The following is a 15,968-nucleotide window of genomic DNA, read 5'->3' as shown; positions in this document are numbered from 1 at the left end:
TAGAAAAAAGATAAAGTTTACTCCTCAACTATTTTTACTTGGTATTTTTGTTGATTTAAATGAAAAAGAAACTACTTTGATGTTGAATTTATTAACTGCAGCAAGGTTACTAGTAGGTTTATATTGGAAGAAAGATTTCTTGCCTACTTTAGAAGAATGGATATTTAAAGTATCTAGTTTTCCAGAAATGGCAAAAATTTCTGCTTATTTAAAGGATCATACACAAGAAAGATATATTACTGTATGGGGAAGGTGGATAGATTATATTCAGAAAAAGTATGGAATTAAAAAGTTTCATTTATTTTATGAATGAATATTAAATATTATAGAGAATTGTTTTATAGGTTATGGAGTTAAAGGTTAATTATGATATTTTTTTTCTCTTCCTTTCTTTTTTTCCTTTTTTTCTTTTTTCTTAATTATTATATTTTTTTTTATTAACCCTGTATTCTGCTCTGGGAAGTGAAGGGAGGGGGGTTGGGGGTGGGAGGGAGGGTAAGGGTTTTTTTTTTCTACTTTAAAATTTTATTGTATTTTTATAAATGATTGTATGTTTTAAAAAAAATAAAAAAAAATTTTTTTCAAAAAAAAAAAGGCAGCGGCCAATCAGATTCAAGTATCAGTTCCCACTTTAAACACAAGTTAATGAGCATGTAGACAGAAAGTCTGGCACTTAATTGACATAGTCTTATGACCATTTTTTCAACAGTTTCAAGTAATTCACATCAATACATTACACAGACCATGTGGATTTAACACAGGAAAAGATGGAGTTTGTGCAAGAGAACAAATAAACCAAAATTTGTTTCAGACAAGATGTCCTGCAATCAGTTTACTATTATTCTTCTATGCTACTTTCTGGGAATGGATTGTTTATATCCAGTTCTGGCACCTTCAGCAGGTACATGTTTTTATGGAAAGCTCCCATCTCTTGGGCTGTCATGTTTACATTCCATATAGGAAAATCTGGAACTGCCTTTAGCCAAAAATCTTCCATGGTTTTTTTTCCAGTGAACCACCACTCCTAGGAAATATGAAAAGTTGGACAATTGATCAGAAGGTGAGTAGACGAAGCAAACAATTATATTTGTTGACATTATTATTAAACAAAATAAGAATGGAAGGTTTTGTGGTATGGTAGTATTTCATTTCCAGAGAGGAATCACTGATTAATTTACCTTCCAATATGCTATGTACTGCACCTTATTCTAGGATATAGTCTTCCTTTTCTCCACACTAAGGGTTTCAGCTCAATTATCATGAGGCCCCTGCCTGCATAGAAAAGAGGTAACATCAATTTCAAAATTCAGCCAGCTGCCAGTAGGTGGCTCTAGGATTCACAGGAGCATAAAGAGGTGCCTTACAAAATATATGAAACTTCACCTTCTCAATTATTGTTCACAATGCCTGATAGCAGGTCAATGGATATTTAACCTATTCTGTGGAACAACCTATTCTCCAAAACACCTAAGACAGGAAGTAATGTATGGAACTTATCAAAGACAGATCCAACCTAGAACTAAGGAGAAATTTTCTGGCAGTGAGAACAATTAATCAGTGGAACAGCTTGTCTTCAGAAATTGTAGTTGCTCCAACACTGGAGGTTTTTAAGACGAGATTGGACAGCCATTTGTCTTGAGTGGTATAGGGGCTCCTGCTTCAGCAGGGAGTTGGACTAGAAGACCTCCAAGGTCTCTTCCAACTCTGTTATTCTGTTATATCCACTATGCTGTACATAGTTGAAATATAATCTAATTATCAATCAATTTTTAATGTTTTATTGATTTTTAAGAATTACAATCTTTAGTGCTTAGTAAACAACGTATTGTCTGGGTTCACATATTTAACATTAACTTCTTCTGTTCAATACTCCACAATCCAGTGTTTTTTTTCCTGATCCTCTTCCCCATATTTTTTCCATTTCCCCCTCATTACACAATTACAATTCTTGCTACTGTTGATGCATACAAAGTTAGATATAAACATCCTCATCATATTTTACTAATATTATACAAATAACAATAATATCAATTCATAAATCAATATTCTGTTTTTCATGCTCTTGTTAAGGTTTGATTTCCCATCAATATTTGAAATATTTTTGTCAGTTATGATTTTCTCAATATTAATTACATTTATATGGCTAAGAGTTTTATTCATACCAGCCATCCTCTTATTTTCATATTTCCCATAGCAAAAAAGAATGCTATTTTAATTCTAAATCATATTTTTCATTATAAAAGCCTAATTATATCTGAAGGTCATCCGTTCTTTTAATCATATTCAAACAAATATTTAATCATATAATGCACCCTCTAATAGGTCAAATCTTCTGTTTTTAAGTCTAACTCTCACTTTCTTTGCCAAGTACAGTAGCTTTCCAAGCCAAGGTAATTAAATCACCTAGGAATTTTCTTTCTATTTTTGTAAAAGTTGCTTGGCATGAGGAAGACTATTTAGGCAGGGTATTTTGGGGGGGGAATTCCACCCATTTATATACCTTAAGCAACTCCCACTTTCCTTCCCCCTCAATTTCATTTTTTGTCTCCCAGGTTCTGACATTTTCCCCTGACAGCTCTATATTCCATTTTTTAAAATCTTCCTTATCATCAGGTATATGTTGCAGACCTAAGGGGTAAAGTGCTGTTTCCATTTTCGTTGTTATGGCTAAGTCTTGCAGTATTTTATTTGTATATGGTAGTTTATATTTCCCTTCTTTTATCTCTTCCATCTCTGGGTCCATTTCTTCTGCTTCATCTTCTAATTTCTGGTTTATTTGTTCATACTTTGTAGTTGTCTGGGAATTTTCTAGTTGTAGATTTAATTTGGAGATTTGCTCATTTATATTATCTAAATTATTTTTGGTCTCATTATGGTTTCTTTTTGTGTCCTCTTTGTGTGTGACAATTGTTTGGTGAATAAGTGGTAGCATAGAGTATATTTCCTTCTGAAAGATGTTTATTTTTTCTTGAGGCATCATTCCTGGAGATCCTTGATTAGCCTGGGTGGGAGCTTCAAATAGAGGTGCAAGGTATATTTTCTTACCACTTTTAGCTGTGTGTAAAACATCCATTTTGTTTTCCCCCTCCAAATAATCTGTCAGAACTTTTATGTTCTCCAAATGCAAGTCTTGTCTAGTATCATCAATATTAATAAGAGTAGAACAAAGTTTCATCCAGTTTTCTGGTCTTTATGTGTAGCCTTTATAATCCAACAGGTTCCAGAATATGGGTCCAGTCCTAAAAACAATATTTTGTAGTGATCCTTTATCTCAGGTGTCCAAGAATTGTTGATCAGGCAAGGTTGTAATCCACAATTTTCAAAGTGTTCAAAATGTTTAACCACCCTGAAAACAGTTCAAAAGTCAAATTTTTCTTTCTCTCCCAATAGTTCTTGAGATTAAAAGTCCAACCTCAGTAGGTGCTTATAGTCCAAGAAGTTGATAAGTATGCCAAAATATTTTCCTTTATTGCCAGCTGTTCTCCATTAAGCTAAGAGTCACCAAGCAGCCAGGAAGCTAGTTATAGTGCTATACTCAAAACTATCACTAGATGTCATTCAAAAGCCATTTTCCACTCTTAAGACAAAGGGTTGATTGCTTATATTTCACCTCAATGTTTTTTTTCCAAAGAGAAAATCTTAACAATTATCTCAGTTTTCAAATTTATCAAAACTGTAGCTTTGTGTTACTTTCACTTCAGTATTATGTATTTCTGTCCCCCATAAAAGAAATTAAAATGCCACTTCCATTCCTCTGGAAAGGTTGGGCTACAATCCCCTTCCTTCTCACATTCAGAGGTTTTTAGCTTCTTAGGAGCCTTTGTAAAATAGAAGTTGTAAAATAGGAGTTGTAAAATAGTAAAGAAAGGATCAATATTCTCATCTAGTTTCAAACACGCTGTTTATGATCAGCTGGTTAGTGCTTTCTTCTTTGGTTGTCAGTGGCTAATGGCTGGCCACAGGAATGTAGCCAGTCTTTCCCCTGCTGGTTATGGAGAGCTTTCCTCAGATCAAATGGAAAGACCACTGTCTCTCCGTGATCAATGAGGCACCCCTCCTTCTTTATCACCTCTTCAGGGTGACTTTAGGCTCTTTTAGGGCCCCCAGCAGAGCTCTGCCTTCCTGCGTCTGTCTCGCCAAGACACAAAACAAGAAGTCTCAAATTTTTAAACAGGGCTAATTTCTTCTTTTTAAAAAATGAATTATCTATCTGTCTAATTACATATACAAACATATAAAAATAGGACTAGATCCTTAAATTTAATATAGTGAAAGGCTGTAAATAATGATAGGTTTATATAAAAATGTTCTAGTGACCTCTGATTTGTAATCATTTTAAAAACAATACCTTGCTAATCTCTAGCCAGGATTTCTCCAAATGATTTCCATAGATATCACTACTGTAGAATCCCTTCTCAAGATAGCTTTGGCTGAGTTCATCATTTCCAAGCATCAGCTGGACATAGGCCTTCAGGTGGTAAACCCTGGAATAGTAGACTGGGCTTATAGAACACTCGTTCATTACCTGATCCAAATTCTATTAAAAAAATGAATAGTCATGTCAGGTGTTAGGTTTGTAACCAGAGGCAAAAAGATAATTTCTAAGAAAAAGCCATGAGGAGAAACAAAATAAATAGAAAGCATTGCTATTTTATTTTGAATATTTGTAGAATGCCAGTTTCTAAGATTACAACAGGCTTAGTGCAAATAAAATAAATAAATAAATAGATAAATAAATAAATAAATAGATAAATAAATAAATAAATAAACATGGTCAGTTTTTCTGAGGAAACCACCACTGCAACTATTTTTTAAATGTTTATATTTTGCAAAGAGGAAAAAACAAAGCATGAGATAAGTCAGAAGCTGCTTTACTGACCCATTTATGCCATTTTCTACATCAGGGGTGTCAAACTGCCGGCCTGTGGGCCAAATGCGACATGGCGAAACCGCGCCCACCCCATTGCTGGCAATGGAAAAAAAAGTTGCGATATGTCGCAACATGTCACGTGACGTTGTGAGTTTGACATCCCTGCTCTACATAAAGAAATTGGTGAATCTAAATGCCTGAAGCACTGCAGGGAGTAGGAGAGCAGGTGCCAAATATATAATGTTACTTTCCTCACATCTATTAAACAGATTGTTAATAGTCTGGCAGCTAACTGACCTTGGATTATATTGAAATGCTAAGCAATGTCAGACCCAGTTCTTTTATGAATGAGAGCACCATGAAATTCCATAACCATAGGCTAGGTTGGGAAAGCAAAGTGACATCCAAAAAGGAAGCAGTGGCAAATCACTTCCATATTCAGGCCAAGTTAGAAAAACATGAACCTGTTTGTATAAACACTAGGACAGTGGTGGTGAACCTATAGCACGGGTGCCAGAGGCGGCACTCAGAGCCCTCTCTGTGGTCATGTGTGCCATTGCCCCAGTCCTAGGCCTTCAGCTGGGTTTTATAAAACCTTTTCGTTTTAGGCCTCCGCTGCAAAAAAAAAAAGTTCAATCAATTAGTCAATTTCAACTTCTCGCGGGAAAAAAAAATCTTGCAAAATTGCGATTGATTGAACTTTTTAGTCCCACCCAGTCTGCCATTACCACAGCAGCCATGCCCACCCAATGGGCCACACCCAGCCAATGGGCCACACCTACCCGGCACCCGACAATGCATAAGTGGGTTTGGGGTTGCAGTTTGGGCACTCAGTCTCTAAAAGTTTCGCCATCACTGCACTAGGGGCTGAGCTTAATTCAATGGAGGTTTTATCCTAAAAAACCAAGGGCAAACAAAGACTTACAAAAAGAGAATGACGTGCACATAATAATAGGAATAATAATAATAGGTTGAGATATGTGGCTTTTCAGTAATTTCTGATTGTTGCTGATTACTTTGCAAGCCACGTACATAATACAAAGCAAAAATTTGCCAAATCTGCCTAAATTAAAAGGAACTGAAGTCCACATATGTTATCCACATAGATATCCTGTGGGCTACACATCCTGTAACACAATATTCAAATGACCTGTGAGCTATATTCTTGCCTTGATAATATACAGTGCATTCAGAAAGTATTCAGACCCCCTTCACTTTTGTCAATTTTGTTATATTACAGCCTGATTCTACAGTTGTTGGAATTCATTTTTCTCATTAATCTACATTCTGTACCCAATAATGACAGAGTGAAAACAGAATTGTAGAAATGTCTATAAATTTATCAAAATACTTTCTGAATGCACTGTGTAATAGTTCAACAAGTATGTAATAGTTCAACCTAGGAAGCACAATATTAATACATGCTCTTATCTAATCCAACATCCATTTTGGAAGAAGACCTGTTTAGATGTTTAGTACTGAAAATGCTTTAAGTTAGAGTTGGTAGAGTGAATTTCTGGTCAATAAAGTGGACAATAAAGAGGACAAATTTTCCAAAGCAATTGAGAGCAGGATGGAAGATTATTAAAGAAAAATCCAAGTTAGAATTAAGGAGAAATTTCCTGATAGTGAGAACCAGGGCTTTTTTTTTTTGTCATAGAACACCCAGTACGGAGTTCCAGCACCGTTTTTGGATGGAACCTTATAGGGTAAGCAAGGTGGTTTGTATAACATGTGTGAATTCCGGCACCTTTTTTTTTTTTTTTTTTTTTACAAAAAAAGCATTGGTGAGAACAATTAATCAATGGAACTGCTTGCCTGCAGAAGTTGTGGTGCTCCATCACTGGAGGTTTCAGGAAGGGATTGGACAACAATTTGTCCAGAATAGTACTGTATAGGGTCTCCTGCTTGAGCAGGAGGCTTGAGGCTGCTGGACTAGAAGATCTCCACAAACTCTTTCAGTTCTATTATTCTATGACTCCTTCAAAATAATTAAACCAATGCAAATCAGGCATTACTCAAAGACATGTTTCTGCAGAAGCTAGGTGTCTGTCCCTCCTGCACCCCAAGCCAAAATGACCATGGAGGGCAGCATTTAGCAACATAGGGGGAGATGATTATGCCTGCTGCAGTTTGAAGCAGTCACTCATGCAAAGGTTAGAGCCTATATTAGGACTTATCTTGTGATGATAAGGGCAGTAAAGCATACTTACTTCTCTACCCTTATTTTATTGGCAGATAGCAGCCCACTAACTCTATTTCAGGTGACCAGGTTCCTCCTGTGGAAGCTCTTTCAGGGCTACTGTCAGATAAAATTCCTTGACTTTGCTGGGAATTGGACTCTGGCTGTGTTGAGTCCCTCGGGAAATGGCAAGACACGAGAAGCAGTTGTAGTTCTCAGATTGCTTTATTCTTCATTTAGCTTACAGATTGAATGCTCCGGCAACGCCCAAAACTCCCGGCCTCTTATATAGGCCTTTCCCGGGTCAATGTGTTACTTTTCGCGCGCCAGCACTCGCGCATGCGCACAGGCGCTGGCAACAGCCTGTCTGGTCCCGGGCAGCTTGCACCTGCCCGGGACCGCCTGCAAACGCCCTGAGCCCGTTTGCAAAGCTCGGGACATAACACCCCTTTCCCCAGGGCTAAAACTACTACCAACATACAACCCATTTTCTTGATGCAGTTTTCTACTCCCCAGTGTTCCTACCCTTCTACTGGCTCTGTTTAGACAGCAATGTTATGTAATCCTCTAAGTATTTAGGTGATTTCCTTGCTCTCTGTGACCTCCTAGGCTCTGGTTCTCTGGCAGGTGTCCCCTGACTGAGGGGTGACGTGTGCCTGTTCCCCTTATCATGTCTTGGTGCCTTCCAAGGACTGTGCCCCAATGCCTGGCCTGCTTGCTTGCCCACCGGGCTCATCAGGCCAGGGCTTCTGTCACTTTGTGACCTGGTTGTCCCGCCTAGGTGTAGGCTCTCTGGCCCTTCTAAATGATAGCCACTGTTGGGCGTCTCTGTAGAACCTCCTAGGTCCGTCCAAGACCTGTCAGGAGGCTGTCCATCCCCTGATCCCCGTTCTGTGTCCGGGCTTGTGTGGGTTTCTGTGCCTTCCCAAAACTCAGTTACTCCCTGATTTGGGCTGGAGGTGTTGTAGCCGGGACTTGGTTCCTCGACCACCTCCCTGTATGTTTGCCCCCTTGTAGGACTTGGGGTAAGGTCAGGCCAACTCTGGGGATTATGTGCCAGCTCTCTTGCAGGGTATGCTTTATTGGGATGCTCCCGGGTATCCTCCCTGACTGGAGTACTGTGTTGTGCAGGTGAATAGTGATTGTGCCCCCAGAGCGACTCCCTGGCTGGAGTAGGTGTGAATGCCTGGTGGTTGGATAAACCCCTAGAATTCCTGTTTGGGGCACTCGCGGAATCTTGGAATGTGCCGTTTGTGGCTCCATCATTGGTGATGGGCAGCAGTTCGTGCCCTTCCCTTTGCTCAAAGGGGTCCCCCTCCCCCCCTGGAAAGGACCCAGGAGACTCAGCAGGAAGGTCCCGCCTAGGGCGGAGTTGGTCAATGTGCCGACGCAGGACACGACCGTCGTCCAGGGAGACCTCATAGGACAGAGGACCTGTGACCCTGGAAATAGAAGCGGGGACCCATGTATGACCAGGCCCGTAATTACGAGTCCAAACCGGGGCACCCACAAGTAGTTGTCTAGGTGCTCTAGGGTGTGAGGTAGATAAAGACAGTCTGTCCGGATGCAACCGGTCAAGCTTTGTAGTCAGTTTGCACCCCCAGCGAAGTTCAGCTGGGCTTCTCCCTGTAGAAGTGGATGGTGTGGTGCGATAAGAAAGGAGAAAGTCAGCCAACCTGTGATGCCAGTCCCCATAGGTGAGTTTCTTCAAGGCGTCCTTGGTGATGCGAACCATGCGTTCAGCCATACCGTTGGTGGACAGGTGGAAGGGTGCAGAAGTGGCATGACGAATCATGTTGGCCTGCAAGAAAGCTTGGAATTCGGAGGAAGTAAATTGAGGGCCGTTGTCAGACACAATGACATCTGGGAGCCCGTGTGCAGCAAAAATCCCCCTCAGTACCTGAATAGTCTTTGCAGTGGTGGTGGATGAGACAGGTACAACCTCAAGCCATTTTGAATGGCTGTCAACGAGGACCAAGAAGAATTGGCCCTGAAAGGGCCCAGCGTAGTCAATGTGCACCCTAGACCATGGGGACTGTGTTTCCTCCCATCTATGCACAGGAGCTTGGGGCATCTCTGGGCAAGAGCGTTGGCACAGGTGGCATGCAAGCACCTTAGCCTCAATGTCCTTATCTAGGCCAGGCCACCACAAGTGGCTGCGCGCAAGGGCCTTCATTCGAACAATGCCGGGATGACCCTCGTGGAGGGACCCTAAGACCCTAGTCCTCATTGAGGTGGGGATGACAACTCTGCTTCCCCACAGCAGACAACCCTGAGAGGTGGAGAACTCGTTCCTTTTAGACCAGAAACTCTGAAACTCAGGACTAGGACAGTGCTCAGGCCATCCAGACAAAACCCAAGAAAGGACACGTGAAAGTGTGTGATCTGTGCCTGATTCAGCGGCTACATCCCTGGCGTTCAGAGGGGACTCTGGCAAGGCTTGGATGGATAGAATGTTAACAGCTGGCGCAGGGTCAGCTTCTATTACTGGCAGGGGCAATCTACTGAGGCCATCAGCATGGCCCATCTCTTTCCCAGGCTTGTGAAGTAAGGAAAAATCATATGCAGACAAAAAAATAGACCACCTGAGCATTCTAGGTGAAATGATTTGGGGAGTTTGCTTACGTGTGGTAAACAGTCCCAGCAGAGGCTTATGGTCAGTGAAGACCGTGAAATGCCTGCCATATAAAAAATCATGGAATTTTTTAATTCCAGCAACAACAGCTAAGGCCTCCCTGTCTATTTGAGCATAATTGCGCTCAGCAGAAGACAATGTTCTGGAGTAATATGCAACAGGAACCTGAGTTCCATCAGACCTGAGGTGGCTCAGGACAGCTCCAACCCCGTAAGGGGAAGCATCACAAGCGATGCACACAGGAAGGGACTCATTGAAGTGTGCAAGTACACTGTTAGAAGTGAGCAAGGCCTTGACCTCATTGAAACTAGTCTCATGTGTTTGTGACCACTGCCACACTGCTTGTTTATCTAATAGCCTGTGAAGAGGCTCAGCTACACTAGCTTTATGTGGAAGAAAAGAATTGTAAAAATTCAGGAGGCCCAGGAAGGCCTGACGTTCGGCCTTAGACTTTGGCCTAGGTGCTTCTAAAATGGCAGTTAGTTTGGATTCAGCAGGGTGAATCCCAGCAGCATCAATTTTGAACCCCCAAAATTCAGTAGAAGGCACCCCTATTTTGCATTTGTCCTTCTTGAGGCCTGTCTTCCTGAATCTTAACAGAACAGCCCTTAGCCTTTCAGCTAGAATGTGTGTGGAGTCTCCTGCAATTAAGACATCATCAAAGTAGGGGCAAACCCCCGGTATACCCCGTAGTGTGTTTTCCATTACGCTTTGGAAAATCCCAGGAGCGACATTCACTTCGAACTGTAGCCTTTTTACCTTAAAGGCCCCTCTGTGGGTCACAATAGTCTGAGCTATAGCAGCAGCATCATCAACAGGCAGCTGTTGATACGCTTGAGCTAGGTCAAGCTTTGCAAAAACACGCCCCCCCTTGAGAGAGGCCAGGATATGACTGACCACAGGAACAGGATAGGCATGTTGCTGCAATGCCTTATTCAGAGTGCATTTGTAATCGGCACAAATGCGAATGTCCCCATTTGCCTTTAGAGGCGTGACAATGGGGGTCTCCCAAGGACTGGAGTCAACAGGTTCTAGAATTCCCTGTTGGATCAGTTTGTCCAACTCAGTGTCAATTTTACTCTTTAAAGCAAAAGGGACCCTTCTTGCTTTAATTCTAATGGGAGTAACAGTGGGGTCTAGTTTTAAGGACACAGGGGGTCCTTTGAATGTGCCCAGCTGGGGGCTGAAAACATCTGCGAATTCTTTGCAGACTTCCTGCAGGTCGAGTGTTTGTAAGCTGTTGAGCCCCGTGACGTGTATCCCCAAGGCCTCAAACCAATCGAGTCCTATGAGACTCGTTCGTTCACCCCCTATTACTAATATGTCTAGTGGACCTTCAAAATTCTTATACTGTACGTTAAGGGTGGCCTCCCCCTTAACACACACTCTCGAATTCTGAAAGTCTGTTAGCACAATGTCAAAAGGCCTTAACTTGGCCTGAGTTCCACTGCCGGAACAAATCTTCCTAAATGTATGTAAGGAGATGATTGAAAGTGCAGACCCCGTGTCTAGTTCCATAGTTAATGGAACCCCTTGTAGCGTCACCTTGAGTGACAGCTTTTTCTTAATGGGCTTGTGTGTGCCTGTCCTAAAGATGCTCCTTCGCGAAGCGCAAAACCCCACCCTATTCTGGCTGGGGACCCTGGTACCTTTCAGGCGCAATTCTTCCTGAGGTTGTACCTTTCGTCGGCCCAGACACACAGCTGCAATATGTCCTTGTTTTCCGCACGCCCGGCAGATAGCAGAGCGGAACTTGCAGTCGGTTCTCCTGTGGCGACCTCCACAGCCGATGCACTTGAGGGGAGCTGAAGAGCTTCCTTTCTGGTTCCCTTCCTTCGTGGGGTGGAGACGGTCGACTTCCTCGTCCGGATCCTCCTCGGAGTTCCCTTGGACTTCTTCTTGGTGCACGGATGCAACATCTGGACTGTTCCTGATCGGCCGCATGTTCTTGATGGCTCCGCCTGCTGCTTCTTCTGCGGTGACCTCTCTCAAGGCATCTTGGAAGGACAAGTCCTCTTTGGCGAAAAGCCTCTGTTGTAACTTTCGATGCCTTAGCCCGCACACGAATTGGTCCCTCAGTCGTTCTTCGAGGTCCTTGAACTCGCAGTGCTTGGCGGCCTTTCTCAATGCGGCGATGTATTCTTTGGCCGATTCTCCGGATCGTTGATCCCTCTGCTCGAAGGTGTGGCGCCATGCGATGACGGACATCTTAGGCTGTAAGTGCTCCTTCAGTAGCTTCTTTAGATCTGCGTAGCTGACAGACTCTAATGGGACAGGTGCTGCGAGGTTCTCCGCGATTTCGAACGCGTCTTGACCGCAGACACACAGCAGGGTGGCAGCCTTCAAGCTATCTTCCCTCACTTGGTTCACCTTGAGGTAGTTTTCCACCCTGGCTACGTAGGACTCCCACCTCTCTGGATGTGAGACATCGAACTCCGAAAGCCTTCCAATTTTTGCCATCTTCAGGAGACGGGTCTATCAGCCAGCCTACCCCCGAATGCGCACTGGATTGGCGGGTAGCTGCCGAGTCAACGCCGTTCCGCCGCTCAGGACTCACTTGGGTAAGCTTACACCTTTTCCTTTTCAGTCGATGCAAGGAATCCCACCTTCGTCGCCAGTGTTGAGTCCCTCGCGAAATGGCAAGACATGAGAAGCAGTTGTAGTTCTCAGATTGCTTTATTCTTCATTTAGCTTACAGATTGAAAGCTCCGGCAACGCCCAAAACTCCCGGCCTCTTATATAGGCCTTTCCCGGGTCAATGTGTTACTTTTCGCGCGCCAGCACCTGCGCATGTGCACAGGCGCTGGCGACAGCCTGTCTGGTCCCGGGCAGCTTGCACCTGCCCGGGACCGCCTGCAAACACCCCGAGCCCGTTTGCAAAGCTCGGGACATAACAGGCTGGGCATATTCTTTGGAATTTACTGAGACATACAGTATCTAGCCTTGTTATCTCAGGAGAGATAATTCAGATTCAAAAATTACAGAGATTGCAAATCAGCACTTACTGGACACCATTTTGGTTGGCTGTGAAATGTCCCAAGATTGAGATTGTTCTGGTTTTATGATTTGTATAGTTCTCTGTTTTATTGTTGTTATGATCTGCTGAGGAGTTGTGTTTTTAGATGGGCAAATAATAATAAGTAATTGGGCAGATCAAAACACTATTTTGAAAAATGGAATATACAGATATAAGCTGCCTTCATTTGGGGTTGAGGACCAAATGAACATAATGTAATGAGGATATTATTTAAAAATGATTTGCAGAGCATCTTAGTGCCAGCGTTAAAGAGAACTCTGGGTTATGTGATCTTGGAATGAAAATGCACCATTTATATCTCTACAAACATTTGTGAACTATATTAGCTAGCATTCTTCATCAATGGCCATGGTAACTGAGGCTATTGAATGCTGGAATACAGAATATGTGTAAGACCATGCAACACCTTAAACTGTTGTTCGACTGATCATAATTTACTCAATAAATCACAGCAACAATAGAGAAAATGATGGCTATGAATTATGCAATTATACTTCAGATGTAGAAAACTAAGTCAGAAAAAATATATTTGCATAAAGAACTCTTTGATAAACTGAGAGAAAAAAGGACTAAGAAAAAGAAAGATGGACACACAACTAAATCAGAATAGCAGCAAATAGCAAAGATGAAGTCAGGAAACCTAAGACTCAGAATAAACAAAGACTTGCAATAAATGCCAAAAATAATTTTAAAAAGTTTTTCCACATTGAAAAATAAGAAAAAAAGTCAAGGAAATTATCATTCCACTTGACTAATGGAAAAAGAAGGCAAGGAGATGATGGGTAGGAGGAAGAAAATGGAACTACTTAAAATTTATTCTTTGTGCAAAGACTATTTTACACAAAAGGAAAAAAAACAGACCAGCCAATCAAAAGTGGTATCATAGAAGACAGGGTAAGAATATAAATTTTAAAAGGCAAGAAAATGGTAAGAGAACAACTATCCACACTAGACGAATTCAAATCACCAGGCCAAGATAGATTGTATACCAAATTTCTAAAGGAGCTGGCAGATGTGATCTCAGAATGACTGAACTAAATCTATCAAAGTTCCTGGAGCATGGGGGGAACCACCAGAGGACTGGAAAAGTGCTGATGTGGTTCCAATCTTCAAAAGGGAGGGGGGAATGGATCAGGGAACTACAGATTATCAGCCTGACATTAGCACTTGGGAAAATGCTAGAAAAGGTAATCAAGCAATGGATCTGCAAACATGTAGAAACAAGCAAACCTTGTTAACAACAGATCATGATAATTGCATTCTTTGACAAAGTGACTAAATTAGTTGAAAAAGGAAATACTGCGGACATAATTTCCTTAGACTTCAGTAAGGCATTTGACAGATCACAGCCTACTTCTTGATAAATGTGAGATAGATAGCATCATCATCAGATGGATTTGCAATTAGGTGACAAACCACATTCAATATATAGTCCTCTATGGAACTACATCTAAATGGAGGGAAGCATGAAGTGGGGTACCTCAATGTTCTGTCTTAGTCCCGGTATCTTAAATAATGTGTAGATGCATAGAATGCATATGGGCCAACATAAAAGGAAAAAAGAATTACATTGCCATAGGCTGTAATGTATTGAGTTAAAGTCTGAGAATTGATGGATGTCTTTGTCATGTAGTCCCCCTTGTTTCAGGATTTCTAATAGTTTGCTATGTCTTATTTTATCAAAAGCTTTTTCAAAATCAATGAAGCACATGTAAACACTGTGATTGACATCTCTACAACACTGTACAAGAACCTGAAAGCTGAATCATGTTAATGGCAGCAAAACCTAACAATGACCCCGAATACCGGTGCCCCTTAAATGGGGCAGGGGTGCTAAGAATCTCCCGGTCTGCTAGAAGCATGATAAACCCAAAACTACGAATTGGTACGTGGAATCTGAGAAGCGGGAGAATACTGTGTTCCTATTGGCTGCTGCCTTTAGGCTGAGTGTATAAGTATGGGTGAAACATTGGTTGTTAGTTTCTGTTTTGACTTTATAATAAAGAGGGTTGTTTTTCACCTACTGCCTCTTCAATGCAGCATCGAACAGAAAACGTAACACTGGTGATGAAGGTGGGATCGTGCTGCCTCACCACAAAGAGCAGAGTCATTACGGGTGTTAGGCCTAGCAGACGCTTGGTCGGAACAGCGTTCCCACCCCTCACTCTATCCTACCAGTATGGAAATGTTGGAGGAGAGTGCTTCCAAGGATCTGCCCTGGAAGTCCCATGGAAGTCTGCGCAGCACGAGGCATTGAGAGGCCCGCAAAAAACTCACCATGGCTAAGATCGGAAAACTCTCTGAATTCGACGTTGCTCATCCATAGAGATGGAGCTCCTACGTCGCGAGAATTGAAAACTACCTGTGGGTTAACCAAGTTCGAGGTGACGGTCTGAAGGCCGCGATGCTGCTGTGTGTGTGTGGTCAGGCGACATTTGACATCACCGAGAACTTGGTTGCACCAGCTCCGCTCGAGTCCATTGTATACTCAGAACTTAAGAAGATGCTCAAAAAACACTTTGAGCCCAATCTATCGGTCATTGTCTGGCGGCATGCCTTCAAACAGCAAGACCAATGTCCTGGCGAGTCTGCCGCCAACTTCATAGCTGCTCTTCGTCAAGCGGCCTGACTTTGCGAATTCAAAGACCTCGAAGAAAGACTGAGGGACCGTTTAGTTTGTGGTTTAAGGAGTCGGGAGCTTCAACAGAAGATATTCGCAAAACAGACTATCTCATTCCAAGATGCATTGTGGGAAATCACAGCCAAAGAAGTAGCTGGCGGAGCCGTCAAGGCCCTACGGCTCACCAAGAGCCCTCCTTGCACGGAGGCCGTCCACCAAGAGGATGCTGAGAGAGTTGAAGACTCCGAATTGGACCACAAAGTCAATCAGTTACAGCCACCTCCTGAAAGAATAATTTCCCAAAGGACTCTCCAGCAAATTTGTAGTCATAGCGGCAAGCGAGTTATGCTCAGGCCGTCGAACCTCATTCTAACCGATTTATAAAACTCCCATGTAACAGTCAAGGGGGAGGCCACACTTGGGGTGTAGTTCAGGAATTTCAAGGGTCCCCTGGAAATTGTAGTAGTTGAGGGCAACCGCACGAGCCTCATCGGACTCAATTGGTTTGATGCATTCAAGTGACTGGGTTAAATAGCTTGCAGACGTCGAACCTCTCGGCAGTTTGTAAGGAATTTGCTGATGTTTTGAGCCCAGAAATAGGAGAGTACAAAGGCCCCCCAGTTG

The 15,968-nt window shown here is 42.4% G+C and overlaps 1 protein-coding gene across 1 annotated transcript in view; it reads right to left on the bottom strand.

The window, feature by feature from the left end:
* Window positions 1-572: 572 nt before the first annotated feature.
* The window catches only part of ADCY10 (adenylate cyclase 10), a 212,712-nt gene continuing 197,316 nt past the window's right edge, over window positions 573-15,968 (bottom strand). The window contains 2 exon segments of the mRNA XM_039326127.1: window positions 573-1,024; window positions 4,349-4,537. Coding sequence (XP_039182061.1) covers window positions 839-1,024; window positions 4,349-4,537 — 375 coding nt within the window. The 3' untranslated portion in view covers window positions 573-838.

Source organism: Crotalus tigris, unplaced genomic scaffold, assembly GCF_016545835.1.
Source record: "Crotalus tigris isolate CLP2741 ecotype Arizona unplaced genomic scaffold, ASM1654583v1 scf7180000024339.11422700, whole genome shotgun sequence".
In the NCBI taxonomy this organism is placed as follows: Eukaryota; Metazoa; Chordata; class Lepidosauria; order Squamata; family Viperidae; genus Crotalus; species Crotalus tigris.
The sequence above is the reverse complement of the archived record's forward strand: the minus strand, read 5'-3'. Positions and strand labels throughout refer to the sequence as shown.